The sequence below is a fragment of the Bufo gargarizans genome, chromosome 5 (genome assembly GCF_014858855.1).
Source record: "Bufo gargarizans isolate SCDJY-AF-19 chromosome 5, ASM1485885v1, whole genome shotgun sequence".
Taxonomy (NCBI): domain Eukaryota; kingdom Metazoa; phylum Chordata; class Amphibia; order Anura; family Bufonidae; genus Bufo; species Bufo gargarizans.
Window position 1 is genome coordinate 100,605,496 of NC_058084.1, and position 13,674 is coordinate 100,619,169.

The 13,674-nt window shown below is 38.2% G+C and overlaps 1 protein-coding gene across 8 annotated transcripts in view; it reads left to right on the top strand.

The window, feature by feature from the left end:
* The window catches only part of EYA1 (EYA transcriptional coactivator and phosphatase 1), a 101,464-nt gene that overhangs the window by 42,859 nt on the left and 44,931 nt on the right, over positions 1-13,674 (top strand). For all 8 annotated transcript variants that reach the window (XM_044294515.1, XM_044294518.1, XM_044294519.1 and 5 more), the window contains 2 exons: positions 8,425-8,564; positions 8,921-9,004. In XM_044294515.1, coding sequence (XP_044150450.1) covers positions 8,425-8,564; positions 8,921-9,004 — 224 coding nt within the window. The remainder of the gene's footprint in view (positions 1-8,424; positions 8,565-8,920; positions 9,005-13,674) is intronic.

The window sequence follows — 13,674 nt, forward strand, 5'->3', positions numbered from 1 at the left end:
CTACACCTGAAACAGGGGATAAGGTGACAAACAAACACTGAATAAAGAGTAATCAAGGAGGCTGTTAGATTAGGTTTCCAATATTTACAATAGCCTACTGTTTGGGAAAAGTTTGTAAAAACTGTATTGAAAATTTGGTCATTGCAAATCATAATGTATCATGGGTAACCCAATGGCTTGGCAATTGTTATTTAGGTACATTTAATTTACTATTTAATTCTCCTTTAAAAGTTAATGAGGGACCACACAAAACAGAGGGCTCAACCGTAACCAAGAATATTTTAGTGTTTAACTATTACTTTAGCTTTATTTCATATGGAAGTATATAACATGAAATGCATGTGAAAATGATTATCCTGAATCCTCATGGTCTTGTGAGATCCTCTCTTACTCTCATGGTCTCATTTGATAAAATATACTTTGTGACTCCATAAATACCTACAGCACTCAGACAGCAATCAACATGGTCAGACTGGCCATATACTCTACAGGGAAATTTCCCAGTGGGCTGATGCCCAGAGGGCCTCTTGGCCGCCAGACAGGTACATAAATATCTGATGCTTTTGGTATTAATTAATGTAGGCAGTATTCTGTGCTGCATTGTAGTATTTGTTTCTGCTGAGGCGGTATTCTGTGCTGCATGGTGGTATTTGGTTCTGCTGGGGCAGTATTTTGTCCTGCACTACGGCATTGCTGGCCGATTTCTGTTGTCCTGACTTCTGTTAATTTGGACCTGCCTACAACATGGGGCCATTTTTATTTTTTTTCCATGTCAACTTTAAGTTTCCAGTGCCACTCTGGTATAAATATATTGCACAAATAGCACACATACAGTCCTAAGGGAGTAGACAAGCATAACCTATATAAAATAAGGAACGCAACAAAATAATAGAAAAGATCCAGCTGCCTCCCCTAAGGCTACTTTCACACTTGCAGGATCCATGCTACTGCTAGTCCACCGTGCCGCTGGAAGTCCACTCTGGCCCCATTCACTATAATGGGGGTGGGTCGGAGGTCCGACCGCTGCACGGCAAACATGCCGGGAGGCGGCCGGACAAAAACCGCAGCATGTTGTTTGCCGTGCTGCAGCCGGACCTCCGGACCTCCCCCATTATAGTTAATGGGGCCGGAGCAGACTTCTGTGGCATGGTGGACTAGTGGTAGCACGGACCGGGTAGGCTATTCCCCCACTGGAACAGCCTGCCGGAGAAGGTTGCCGCTAGTGGGAAAGTAGAAGTGTAGCTCCAGAAAACCATTGGAACAGGTTTCTCAGCTTATCATTGTTTATAAAATCTACAGATTTTATTTACTAGACCTTATATCTTTTTGTATTTTCATGAGAACTAAATAGACTTATCCTAACAAATAATGGTGGCTATATTGTGAATAATGTGATTTCACCTTATGATTGAGCTAGCATGGGAAATTTTCATGGTTTATTTGCTACTTTGGTATTTTACTGTAGAGGCTAGATGTACAATGTTAGTGACTGGTAATTTATGATTTATTTTTATTTACAATGATGTAGTTTAGAGTAAGCTGCAGTTATCACGTCAGGAAGTGCCCTGATGTCTTTATGGCACCAGGGCTGTGGAGTCAGAGTCAAGACTATGGCTTACCAACTTCACAGCACCATTGTTTGCATGGGCACCAGGGCAATAAAGTCAGATTTGGAAGTATGGCTTACCAACTAACTCCAAGGCTCTGATATTTGCATGGGCACAGGGTTAGTGTTTCTTGAGTACAACAGAATGTTTGGCTTTTATGTATCTCAGATCGCCACCATTTTGTCAGTTAAGCATGTTCATGTATCCTGTGCCAGTAACTGTATATTTGTTAGTATAGTAACAGCAAATGTAAAATATGTGTCCATAATTTCTTTGTGTGAAAATACACATTTAGTTTCCCTATAAACAGTCAAATTACCTAGAACTGCTTTAAACTTTCTATCACAGGAAGCAAAATTTTACTATTGTAAGGTTTGGTATATGATAGTAATAATACCAGGGCTGAGGAGTCGGTAAGCCAAAGTTCTGACTCCATCTCCTGCATTTTATTACACTCCAACTTTGGCTCCGACACTTTCATAAATGACCAATAATTTATTAATAACAAATTTACTGTTTTAACATAGTTTTTTTTATCATGTAATTATTCAGGTTACTTAGATAAAACTTAAACCATACTTATTGGAATACAATATATGATATTTCTGAACTTTTGTAAATTCCTGAAACTAGCAAATGTTCAATGCACTATTTTATAACTGGAAACACTCTTATACACTAAATTGTTAGAGATCTCTAAATTTGTCCTTTAAAAAAGTTAGGAAAGCTCTATATGTATGTCTTGGAAATGCAGAGAATCATATGCAAGCCCCAATTGGAATAAAAGACACATGTTAAAATGGAGCTGTTCAGCTTCAGCTATTCAGTGCTTGCTATGAAAAAGTTGTCTGGGAATAAATAACTTTTCACAGGTTCCCGCATCCTCCCTCTGCTATGGAAATATTTATACTTACCTGCTACGTGCTGCTCCAGTCCTGAGCACTGGCTCGTATATGTCTATCTTCTGGTCCACAGCATGATCATCTGCTCCCTTGCAGTCAATGACTGGATTCAGCGATGTCCACAAGAGATACATCACTGCCAAAGCCAGTCACTGCTGAAGCCCCAGCCTGGGGCTGGGGAATAAATGCCCATGTCAGAGACGAATTAAAAAAATGGTGGGCCATAAGATGGACAAACAGAAGCCGTCACACAGGATAAGAGCGGCAGGAAGTAGGTAAGTATGATTTTTTTTTCCATAGAAGGGCCCCTGTGATATGTTACTTATTACCAGACAATGCCTTTAATGCTGTCATCCTGTTTTGTCTAGAAGTTCTGAGATGACTTCAGACATGTTCAGTAGGGAACATTCTCGTTTGGTTTTTAGAGGAGTGACTTCACTTTTGAACATGTGCAGGCTTTGAAACTTGGGGCCTTAAGTCTTGAGTCTCACTGTTCCGGCAGGCTGTTCCGGTATAGAATGGCAGGAATCGGCTGGAGAAAAAAAACGCTACAGGCATCTGTATTTGTCTGGCTGATTCTCTGCATATTTCAGCACTATAGTTAATGGGGCTGAATGGCATTCCCGTAGCATCTGGCATCCGGCAGGCTGCTCCCGGATGGAACAGCCTGGTGGATCGGTAAGCGCAAATGTAAAACAAGCCTTTGCAGCATAAAGATAACTAGTATAAGGGACAGGAAAGAGCACAAGAGAGGTGAGAACTGCTTATCTATCACCACTAGAACACCCTGATTATCACTATTTATAGTATAAGTACAGGAGAGAACAGGAGAGGTGAGAATTGATTATCACCACTAGAACACCCGGCTTACCGTTGATTATAGTATAAGAAAAGGAGAGAACACAGGAGAGGTGAGAACTGATCATCTATCACCACTAGAACACCCTGCTTATGAATGTTTATAGTATAAGGACAGGAGAGGTGAGAATTGATTATCTATCAGCACTAGAAGAGCCTGCTTATCACTGTTTATAGTATAAGGATAGATGAGAACTGATTATCTATCAGCACTAGAAGACCCTGCTTATCACTGTTTATAGTATAAGAGACAGGGCAGAACACAGTAAAGGGAAGAACTGATTAGTTATCACCACTAGTGCACCCTGCTTATTACTGATTATAGTATAAGAACAGGAGAGGTGAGAACTAATTATCTGTCACCACTAGAATAGTGTTGATCGCAAATATTCTAATCGCAAATTTTTATTGCGAATATCGTCACTTCGAGAATTTGCAAAGATGTAGAATATTCTAGAATTTTTTTTTCATCAGTAACCTCGCTTTTTGCTTGTGGGCCAATGAGAAGGCTGCAATATCTTTCTCAGAGTTTAGTAACATCCCTAGCAACCAATAGGAAAGTTGCCTACCCCTTTACTATATAAGAAACTGCCCAGCAGCCATTTTTTGCAGTTCTGAGAGAAAGAGAGAACAGTGACATTGCTGTGCTCTGTGCTTTCATCTGGATCCTATTCCTTATCCAATTACATTAGATAGCTAGTTAGTTAGCTCATATATATAATACAGATAGTTAATGGGAGAAAGTCAGTGTAGGTTAGATAGTGATATAGTGTAGCTAGTTCCAGTGGAGGGTGTTAGGTAGTGTGATAGGAATGACTGTTTCTCTGCTGTCCATACATACATGATACAGACATAGTGCTATAATGTCATAACAATACTCAGACATGATAAAATGTGAAGTTGCATGTATTGCCTCAAAAAATATGTGCATCATTAGTGTCGATTTGCGCAATCGTAAAAATAATGAATGGAGATCACAAATTCTAGAATTTGCTAATTTATTGCGAATATTATGCGAAAAATTTGTGAAATATTGCGAAAATGAATATTGCCTATGACGCTCATCACTACACTGCCACACCCTGCTTATGACTGTTTATAGAATAAGGACAGGAGAGGTGAAAACTGATTATCTATCACCACTAGATGACCCTGCTTATCACTGTTTATAGTATAAGGGACAGGGGAGAACACAGGAGAGGGAAGAACTGATTATTTATCACCACTAGAACACCCTGCTTATCACTGATTAAGTATAAGGACAGAAAAGGTAAGAACTGATTATCTATCACTACTAGAATTTCCTGCTTGTCATTGTTTTTCATAAATAAGTAGTGATGAGCGGCAGGGGCAATATTCAAATTAGCGATATTTCGCAAATATTTTGTAGAATATTCATCATATATTCATGAATTCGCAAATTCAAGATTAAATTCTTGATTGCGAAAATCGACAATGTATTATTTGCATAATGCACGTGAAATATCGGCGTGGGGTAGGCAACTTTTATATTGGTTGCTAGGGATGTTGCTAAGCTGTGACAAACAACACCAATATAAGAGCATTGGCCCTAAAGTAAGGCTGTGAGGTAGCTACAAAGCAGATAATCCCTAAGAATACACTACACAGCTACTAGTAGTAGAAAACGAGTTTATTGTACAATTACCAAATATAATAAAATACCTGTATATGTGGCTATACAGACACAGTACACAGGACAAAAAACAAGGACTACATAAACTTTGTCAATAAATAATTGCATAATTTGATGGGGGGTGATGCTGGAGTTGAAGGTTCTTGGTTGCAGATGTGTCACATGTCCTGTGGCACTTGGCCGCGAACACAAGCGGCTCCGACTCCTCCCCCCTCCTTCCTATATACACTCTGGTTCAAATTCTTTATTGTAAGCGGCACTTGTTGTGATTTTCTCTTGATATGGGACCGGATCACTGAATTAGGCAATGGGTTCCTGCACTTGCATAATAATGGGGGCAGTACACATTATGAATAGATGTGACATCACATGCCAAATAACAATACCTGTCAATCATGCCAGCTTGTATTCGATTGGCTTGCAGCCCTCTCTACTCAGGTGTTTAGCATAAATTCCACTAATCATTGGGGATTTTTAAGACCACAGAGCACAGTCCATCTATACCCCTTGAGGAAGCGACAGCGAAAACGTGTGTTGGGGCCTGGACTACACTGGTCTGTATACAAATGGCAATTGATTGTCCCTTGGTTACTCTCTCCCTTATGCACTGTGCACTTTATATACCTGTATAGTGAGATTCTCTCTTGCAGGTAGCTTGGGAGTGTTTGGGATTATCTGCAATTATTTATCGACAAAGTTTATGTAGTCCTTGTTTTTTGTCCTGTGTCTGTATTGCCACATATACATGTATTTTATTATATTTGATATTTGTACAATAAACTCGTTTTCTACTATTAGTAGCTGTGTAGTGTATTTTTAGGGCTTATAAGCTGTGACAAAAGCTTCTCATTGGCCCACAAGCTAGAAGAAGGGAGGGATGATCACTGTGTTGATCGAGCATCAAAGTGCTTGTGTGCTCAGGTGTATCTGAGGACTATTGCCCTTCTTGTAATGACTCATGAACAGCGCCATCTATTGGTTACATAGTCTTATTAAAAGACTATGAAACCAATAGAAGGCGCTGTTCATGAGTAGTATAGATTGCGAATATTCTAATCGCGAATTTTTATCACTAATTTTCCATGCAAAAAGCTACACTAATAGTCTTGTCATAAGACTATGAAACCAATAGATGGCCCTGTTCATAAGTAGTGTAGATTGCGAATTTTCCATGCAAATGGTTTTTCAGCTGAAAAACTAGGCAGATTATGCTCATTTGTATGTCTTTCCCATATGCCCATATTTATGTAAGTAAGTTTTTACATGATAAAACTGTACAAAAAGGTTATTGAATATTATGTTAGTACAATCAGAAAACTTTTTTTTTACCCTAATGATATTGATCTAGGTGCACAGGTCCACCCAAGCCATCCAACAGTTGTGAAGTAACTTTGAGGCTTACTGACTCTCAGTCAGATGAGAGCTGGTTTGGAATCTCTCATAGTGCACAAGGCTGCCATTGTAAGGTGTGCTGACTAAGCCTGTCATCTGTCTCATGGAAAGATTGATGGCTTGCATATACCTGGCTTTTGGCATATAGCCTTTGTGTGGTTGTCCATTGTATGTCGTAGATAATAGAAGTCCAAGACACATCCAGCCATCCTCTTAATGTTGTTTCCAAACCATTTTGATGGGGTTTCCACCAATTTCTAACCTTTTTTTGTGAACCAGACACCCTCTCTTCTTCAGAGCAGGGGGTGCCTGGTTTGATGCTCAGGTCTCCCATTGACTTTCATTGTATTAAATTGTACTCGAGCACCTGCAGTATTCGGTCGAGCACTCGGATGTGCCGAGCATAGCGATCCTCGAGCCGAACAGCAGTTCAGCCGAGCATGCTCGCTCAACACTAATGATAACCTGAAATGTACTGTGTTAAAAAACAAAACAACAAAAAAAAATATTCGTCATTACGAATATATAGCACTATATTCTAAACATTCGCAAATTCTCGAAGTGATGATATTTACGAAAACAATTTGTTTTTCGAATATTCGCGCTTAACACTATAAATAAGGGCATTAGATTGATAGAACATAAAATATATTTATGATTACATTTCTAAATTTCCTACAATACCATAAGCAGAGGTAAATGTGCATTCACAGCATCAATCCAAATATGTATATATGTACCTGTTTGAACCTTGCTGTCACTTATCTGCGTGTACCAATCCTCCTTTGTATGCTGGTACTTGTATTCAGGGTGGGTTAGGGAGCCCTATATAATCTTATGAAAATTATCTCGCCCCGGCCAGTGGGGATGTGGCTGTGTCCTGCTATGTGATAATGACAGGTTTTGTGCGTACTAATAGGACAGCAGCCATTTTATTTCTCCTAATGACTGCTCCCCAGACAAAAGGAGCCTTTATAACTAATGAAAGACATTTGGGAATATATTTATAAGAAAGTAATATTTACGTATTTTCATTTTCTTAATTCGCGGAGAACCCCTTTAATAGAGTCTGTATATGCACATTCTTATTTCCCATTGCCTTGAACGTCATTTTTTCCAATGTAGTTTTTATTGTATTTGTAATTTTTTAAGTAGTTTTCTAAGAAACATGCCACGATATTTGGGAAATCAATTTCCCTATGATACGTATCATCAATATGGAAATTCAATTACCAATGCCCTGCAGTTGAAGCACTTACATTTATGTCAGTGATTTTTTTCTTCCCTGATAATTCTCCTGTGTCAGGCTTTCTTTGTATTTAGTAAACGGTTTTGGCACAACTCTATTCTTCACTCCCGTAATATGATCGTCTGAACTTTGCAGTGAGGGGGAACGCTTACTGTGCCTCTCATGAATATTCAAAAGCAATCAACGGACGACAACAGGAAGCCTGGCATTCTCAGTCCTCAGTGCAAAATTCCACATTATTAATACTGACAAAGTTGCATAACATTCAGGAGACAGACTATTTTAAAGACCAGACTGATTTTTCCAAGAGCTTGGGGAATACATACCAACAGAGATTAGTAGTCAGTAGTAGAGATATTATTTTCATTTTATTGCCAGCTCGGCTTTTTTTGTGCTTGGCTATTTACGGCAGCCTCGTAGCAAATGAATGGGGCGGCAGGGTGTATGCTTAACTTTCTACTCCATCAGAATGTGGGCACAGGACCCTATTCTGAGTGGTTGGACCCGCCACAATAACAAACCATCCTCTATCCTGTCCTATCCAATGGATAGAGCATAATGTTTAGTAACTGGAATACCCCATTTAAGTATTAATTTCTGATATTATTGGACACACAATTAAAACTGAATTGTTCGATGTTGATAAAAAAAAATACTTGATGAATATTTATCATTTCTGGAAATTTGATTTGGGTTCGATTGCATGCATGTTTTTATCTAATATATTATAAATAAACTGTCTCATTACCCTTTTTTTTATAGAATACAGCATCATTCATAGTCCATCAACACCTATTAAAGATTCAGATTCTGATCGATTACGGCGTGTATCAGATGGAAAGTCACGCGGACGAGGACGAAGAAATAATAACCCATCCCCTCCTCCAGACTCTGACCTTGAAGTATGTAATACAGTAACCTGAGTCCAATACTAAATTATTTTCCCAGTAGGATCAATTAAACAGTAGTATTGGATGGTCCTTAGAAAAACTGCACAGTCAGTGTGACAATTTTTTCTTAAATTTACAGACAGTTGGATTTCAGTTCAACTTAATTTACTGTACTAACGTGTAAGAATATGCAGAGTATGTAGGTATTAGTTAATTAATAATTATTTTTATTAATACTATATTTAAAGAATAGGGTAAAAACATGCTGGAAATAATACAAGCAAATTCCTGTGAATATTAGGCATTAATAATGTTGAATATTTTATTTTTTATTTTTTTATGTATATAATTTTCTCTCTATTTTTCAGAGAGTATTTATTTGGGATTTGGATGAGACAATCATTGTCTTCCACTCATTATTGACAGGATCATATGCTAACCGATATGGAAGGGTGAGTAACAAGGAATGGCTATCCACCCTTTATAGCTTGATGGTTGCAGTTCATTGTGTTGTAAGTACAGAACATTCACCTTCCAAGGGATTTTCATATAATTGTTGTGTGACAAATGTATTAGTCATGCGCAAGTTTGACTTGAAGCTGTAGAACCACATTGGTCTATGTCTAGTCTTCAGCCTTAAAGGGGCTATCCAAAAATTACTGCAAAAAATTAATCATCATATAGTACATGACAATCTCTCTTTAACACAGCTAGAACCAGCCCTGTACCTCACATGGGTCCAGAGATCTCCCCATTCATTATTCCAATTCTCTGCCAGATTTATATCAAGGGGAATGTCCTTTCAACTGCATCTACGGGGCTGTGCCCTTACTGCTGCAGCTCTCTCCCTCTCAACTCAAGAGGCAGTTAAAGGATTTAACTGAGCATGTGCGTCCACCTCAGTGAGGTAGACAAACAAATAAGAAATAGAACAAACAGCAGGCAACGTTATACAAATCCATTTTATTGAACAGCTCAGTGGCTATACAACATTTTTGCATTACAAACAGTGCCCAATCTTATGTATACTTGGAAGACAAACTTCCATGGAATGGAGACGTATTTCTCTATCGCCATTGAAATAAATATGTACTGTTTCTGATGCTTGCATGTTGATGGTAGAGTTGGGAAAAAAGCTGTCAGAAGAATGAGTTTCATATATCCTGTATTTGGCCATCTTAAGTTGAGGGATACATTATGCTTTTGCTTGTGTGACTGTAGTGCCCAGCTTAAGCTGAGGGCTACATTGTGCCTTTGATTGTAAGACTGAGGCTCCCATAGATAAGTATTAAATTGCAAGGTTGATTTAAGGCATCTGAAACTTTTGCAGTTGACTTTAAGATTGATTCATTCCATTATTATCAGATGTGCTGATTTAAACATTATGAGCCTACAGCAATTACAAGTGATGTGGCCCCTTTAAACAGCTGATCAGTGGGGATGCTGAGGGTCAGACCCCCTATGATCTGCTATTTATAGTCTATCCTAGGGATAGGTCATCAATATGTTTATCCCAGAAACACCTTTAAATTCAATAAATCTTTAAAATGACACTATTTATTGGTTAGTTAAAGATAAACATAAATTCTATGGTACTAAAATGATTGGTTCTTCTGACCAATGGACATCTTCTGTTGGAATAATGAAGTACCTGTTTTAAATTTTTCAGGATATGTATTACAATTTTAGCATCATCTAAGAAAAAAAATGTTTGTTCAATGCGGGATATGCAGATTCCCACAATACAAATGGTAATTCCTTGCAAAAAAAAAAATTTGTTGTATCGGGGAAATATTTTCTAACATATGACCTTGTTCCAAAAGAGCATCCTAAATACCATGCTTAGTTTAACCTGGCAAATCAATGCAAGTGCTCAACTTAAGTGAAGCACTCTTCACCAGTTGTGGTATTCTCTGAAATCCAGTAGCATTCACATACTAATTGTAGTAGAGCAGCTTGAGCAGATCTAGGTTTTGAGTCCTCCAATTTTCCCATAATGAAGACAGGGATCACATATTAAAACCAGAATGTGTTTAATAAAAGCTAGTAATTGAGGAGCTGGAGCTGATTTGTCTTAGGCGATGTCTACACATTTCAGACAGGACACGGCTCTACTCTTTTCTAAAGAACAATAGCCTGGGGCTGGGGAATGAATTGCCCAAAAGGTCAATTAGCCTACCAATGATAATGTGTGCTTTTAGTGAAAGGAGGGCGGAGATGGGAAGGTGATTCTCTTCTTATCTCATTAGACAGTACTTATTTTACCTAATGCCTCAGCAATCTTCACATTAGAGGTAATTGCTACTGTTCTACAGCCAGAGTAGATTAAAGATAGCAATTTCTAGTCACTAGCTATATGCGTAGTTGCCATAAGAAAATAAAGCCTCTATTCTTAACTTGATTTCCTGGAGATAGTACATTTGTCATCATAATGGATGAAAATTTTATTGTTTTAATGCAGTTGTCTTGGCAAAAGCCACTGTACACTGAATATGATGGAAATTGTAGTTTTAAAACTGATCTTCCAATGAAAAATCACTGTGCGGGATCTAAGCAGTCCATTCCCAATAGATCCCATCATGAAACAGCATTAATTAAGCGCTTTGCGGACAAGAATAGGCATTTATATTGAAGGCTGTCCGTGCCGTTCTTCAAATTGCCATGCGCGATTTGCGGACCGCAAAACACACCACGGTCGTGTGCATGCGGCCAAGGAGACAGTGTTTCTGTAACTGCGCTTGCTCTACATCTCTCTTCTGAGAAGCAAGACACTGCAGTTTAGAAGCAGCTGGGATCCTTTGCATACCTGGAGGAGCAGACTGAGATGCAAGAATAAGCTTGTGTGTCTCGACACATTTACTGAGGTGGACACAGTAAAGGCTATTCAATAAAATAGCATATTTGTAATAAGAGTAAATAAAATAAAATAAATTATAATTATGGCCTGGACTCAACTTGAAAAGTATTCTTTATGAAGCAACTCCTTTAAAGACTGTTTGCATTTGGCTTAAAGATGATGGATACGAAAACTAACTATATGATGGTTCCACTTTAAGAATAAGCAATTCACTTATATACTACCATGCTTCTTTATCTGAGCGTGTCTTATTTCATACCTCTCAGCCTGAGGTATCAAGCCAGCTGTTGCTTGTAGACTAGTTTTGGAAGGTGAATTATGTTGACAACTCATTCAGAGTACTGATGTCTAGGGACAGGTGGACAGTCATTGACCCTCCTAACAAGCAGCGATACTTTCCTTTCTCTCTGTAATTGATTATTTTTGGAACTCAATTTGAAAATAATAACTTGGCATTTTGAAGATTGTATGATTTAAAACATGTATACAAATATTATAATTTTATCTCCATAGTGAACAGTCTGTTTTGAGCTTAAGGGACCCAGGAATTGTTTGCATTTTTTCATTGTCATATTCTAAGAGATATATAGAGAGATGGAAGGGATTTTATTTTCCATTGAAAATAATTTTCTCAATGGAAAACGTTATTTTTTTGACTTGGAGATTCTTTTTATTTAATAAAACTTTACTAAACTTTTAGAGTTTATTAGTTCCACAAGGGAACTTTGACATGTGATCTTCTGATCGCTTTTATAATACACTGTACTGCTTATCAAGTCTCTATCGGTAAATCACTGAAGGCAGGCATGGGAGCCTTCATTAGGTTATTTAAAGTCTCCAACACCCCACAATCTTGTTCATTGTGGTGCCCTGAGAGAGGGAGCCCTCTCTCTCTAGACCAATTAGATGACACAGTCACTATTGACCACGACGTCTAAGGAGTTAAATGGCACGGATCACTGCACCTGCAAATCTGAGCCATTAGAGCAGGATCTTGGCCCTCGTGTGAAAGCCAAGCTCCTGCTCTCCGCTGCATAGGAGACCCATACAGCACTTAGACTAGTCTGCCATAAAAGCCTAAGACCCATTAGTTACTGCCATAAAAAGGAATATTGACAATCACTATTCTAATCACAATTTTTTATTGCGAATATCGGCACTTTGAGAATTTGCGAAGATGTAGAATATAGTGCTATATATTCGTAATTGCAAATATTCTAGCTTTTTTTTTTTTATCAGTAACCTCCCTTCTTGCTTGTGGGCCAATGAGAAGGCTGCAATATCTTTGTCAGAGCTGAAACGCCTTTGGAGACGGCTTATGGTAAAGAAATGAACATTCATTGCACGGGCAACAGCTCTGGTACACATTACTGCAGTCAGCATGCCAATTGCACGCTCCCTCAAACGTTGCAACATCTGTGGCATTGTGTTGTGTGATCAAACTGCACATTTCAGAGTGGACTTTTATTGTGGGCAGTCTAAGGCACACCTGTGCAATATTCATGCTGTCTAATCAGCACCTTGATATACCACGCCTGTGAGGTGGGATGGATTATCTCAACAAAGGAGAAGTGCTCACTAACACAGATTTTGACAGATTTGTGGGCAATATTTGAGAGTAATGGGTCTTTGGTGTATGTAGAAAATGTTTCAGATCTTTGAGTTCTGCTCATGCAAAATGGAATAAAAAAAACGAAAGTATTGCGTTTATATTTTGATTCAGTGTATATAGGGATCGATACATGTGTTCTCTCTATAGAATCATGAAAATGCTATACACAAATGAAAACAAGACAGACATCTGCATTATATTTAGAAACCACTGCTTTGGACACTGTGTTTTATTTTATTAGCTCAGCAAGGAGCCAGTTGATACGGCAATTTCTTCAGAGAACATAAAGTGTGTTATACGTTAATCGCAAATAAAAGGCCTTAAGTCTTTGTGGGTGGCCTGACTCACATAACATCAGTGATTCTCTACAGATATTTTTTTAGATCACCGATTTACTTGGAATATCAGCAACCTAAGAAGTGAATTTGGTTATGATGGTATCAGTCTTCTAAATACAAATATATTCCATGATGATAAAGCATTTCTGCAGTCCTTGTGTAAACCCTCTTATGCAGTATATAATGCCTTCACTTATTTATTATAGGTTTATTATGTATTTCAGTTCTCCATCTATATATTTTATTTTAGTATGTAGAGTTGATTAGCAAGGTACTAAAGAGAGAAAAAAGTCCTAGCAAAAGATTGCCTTCTCT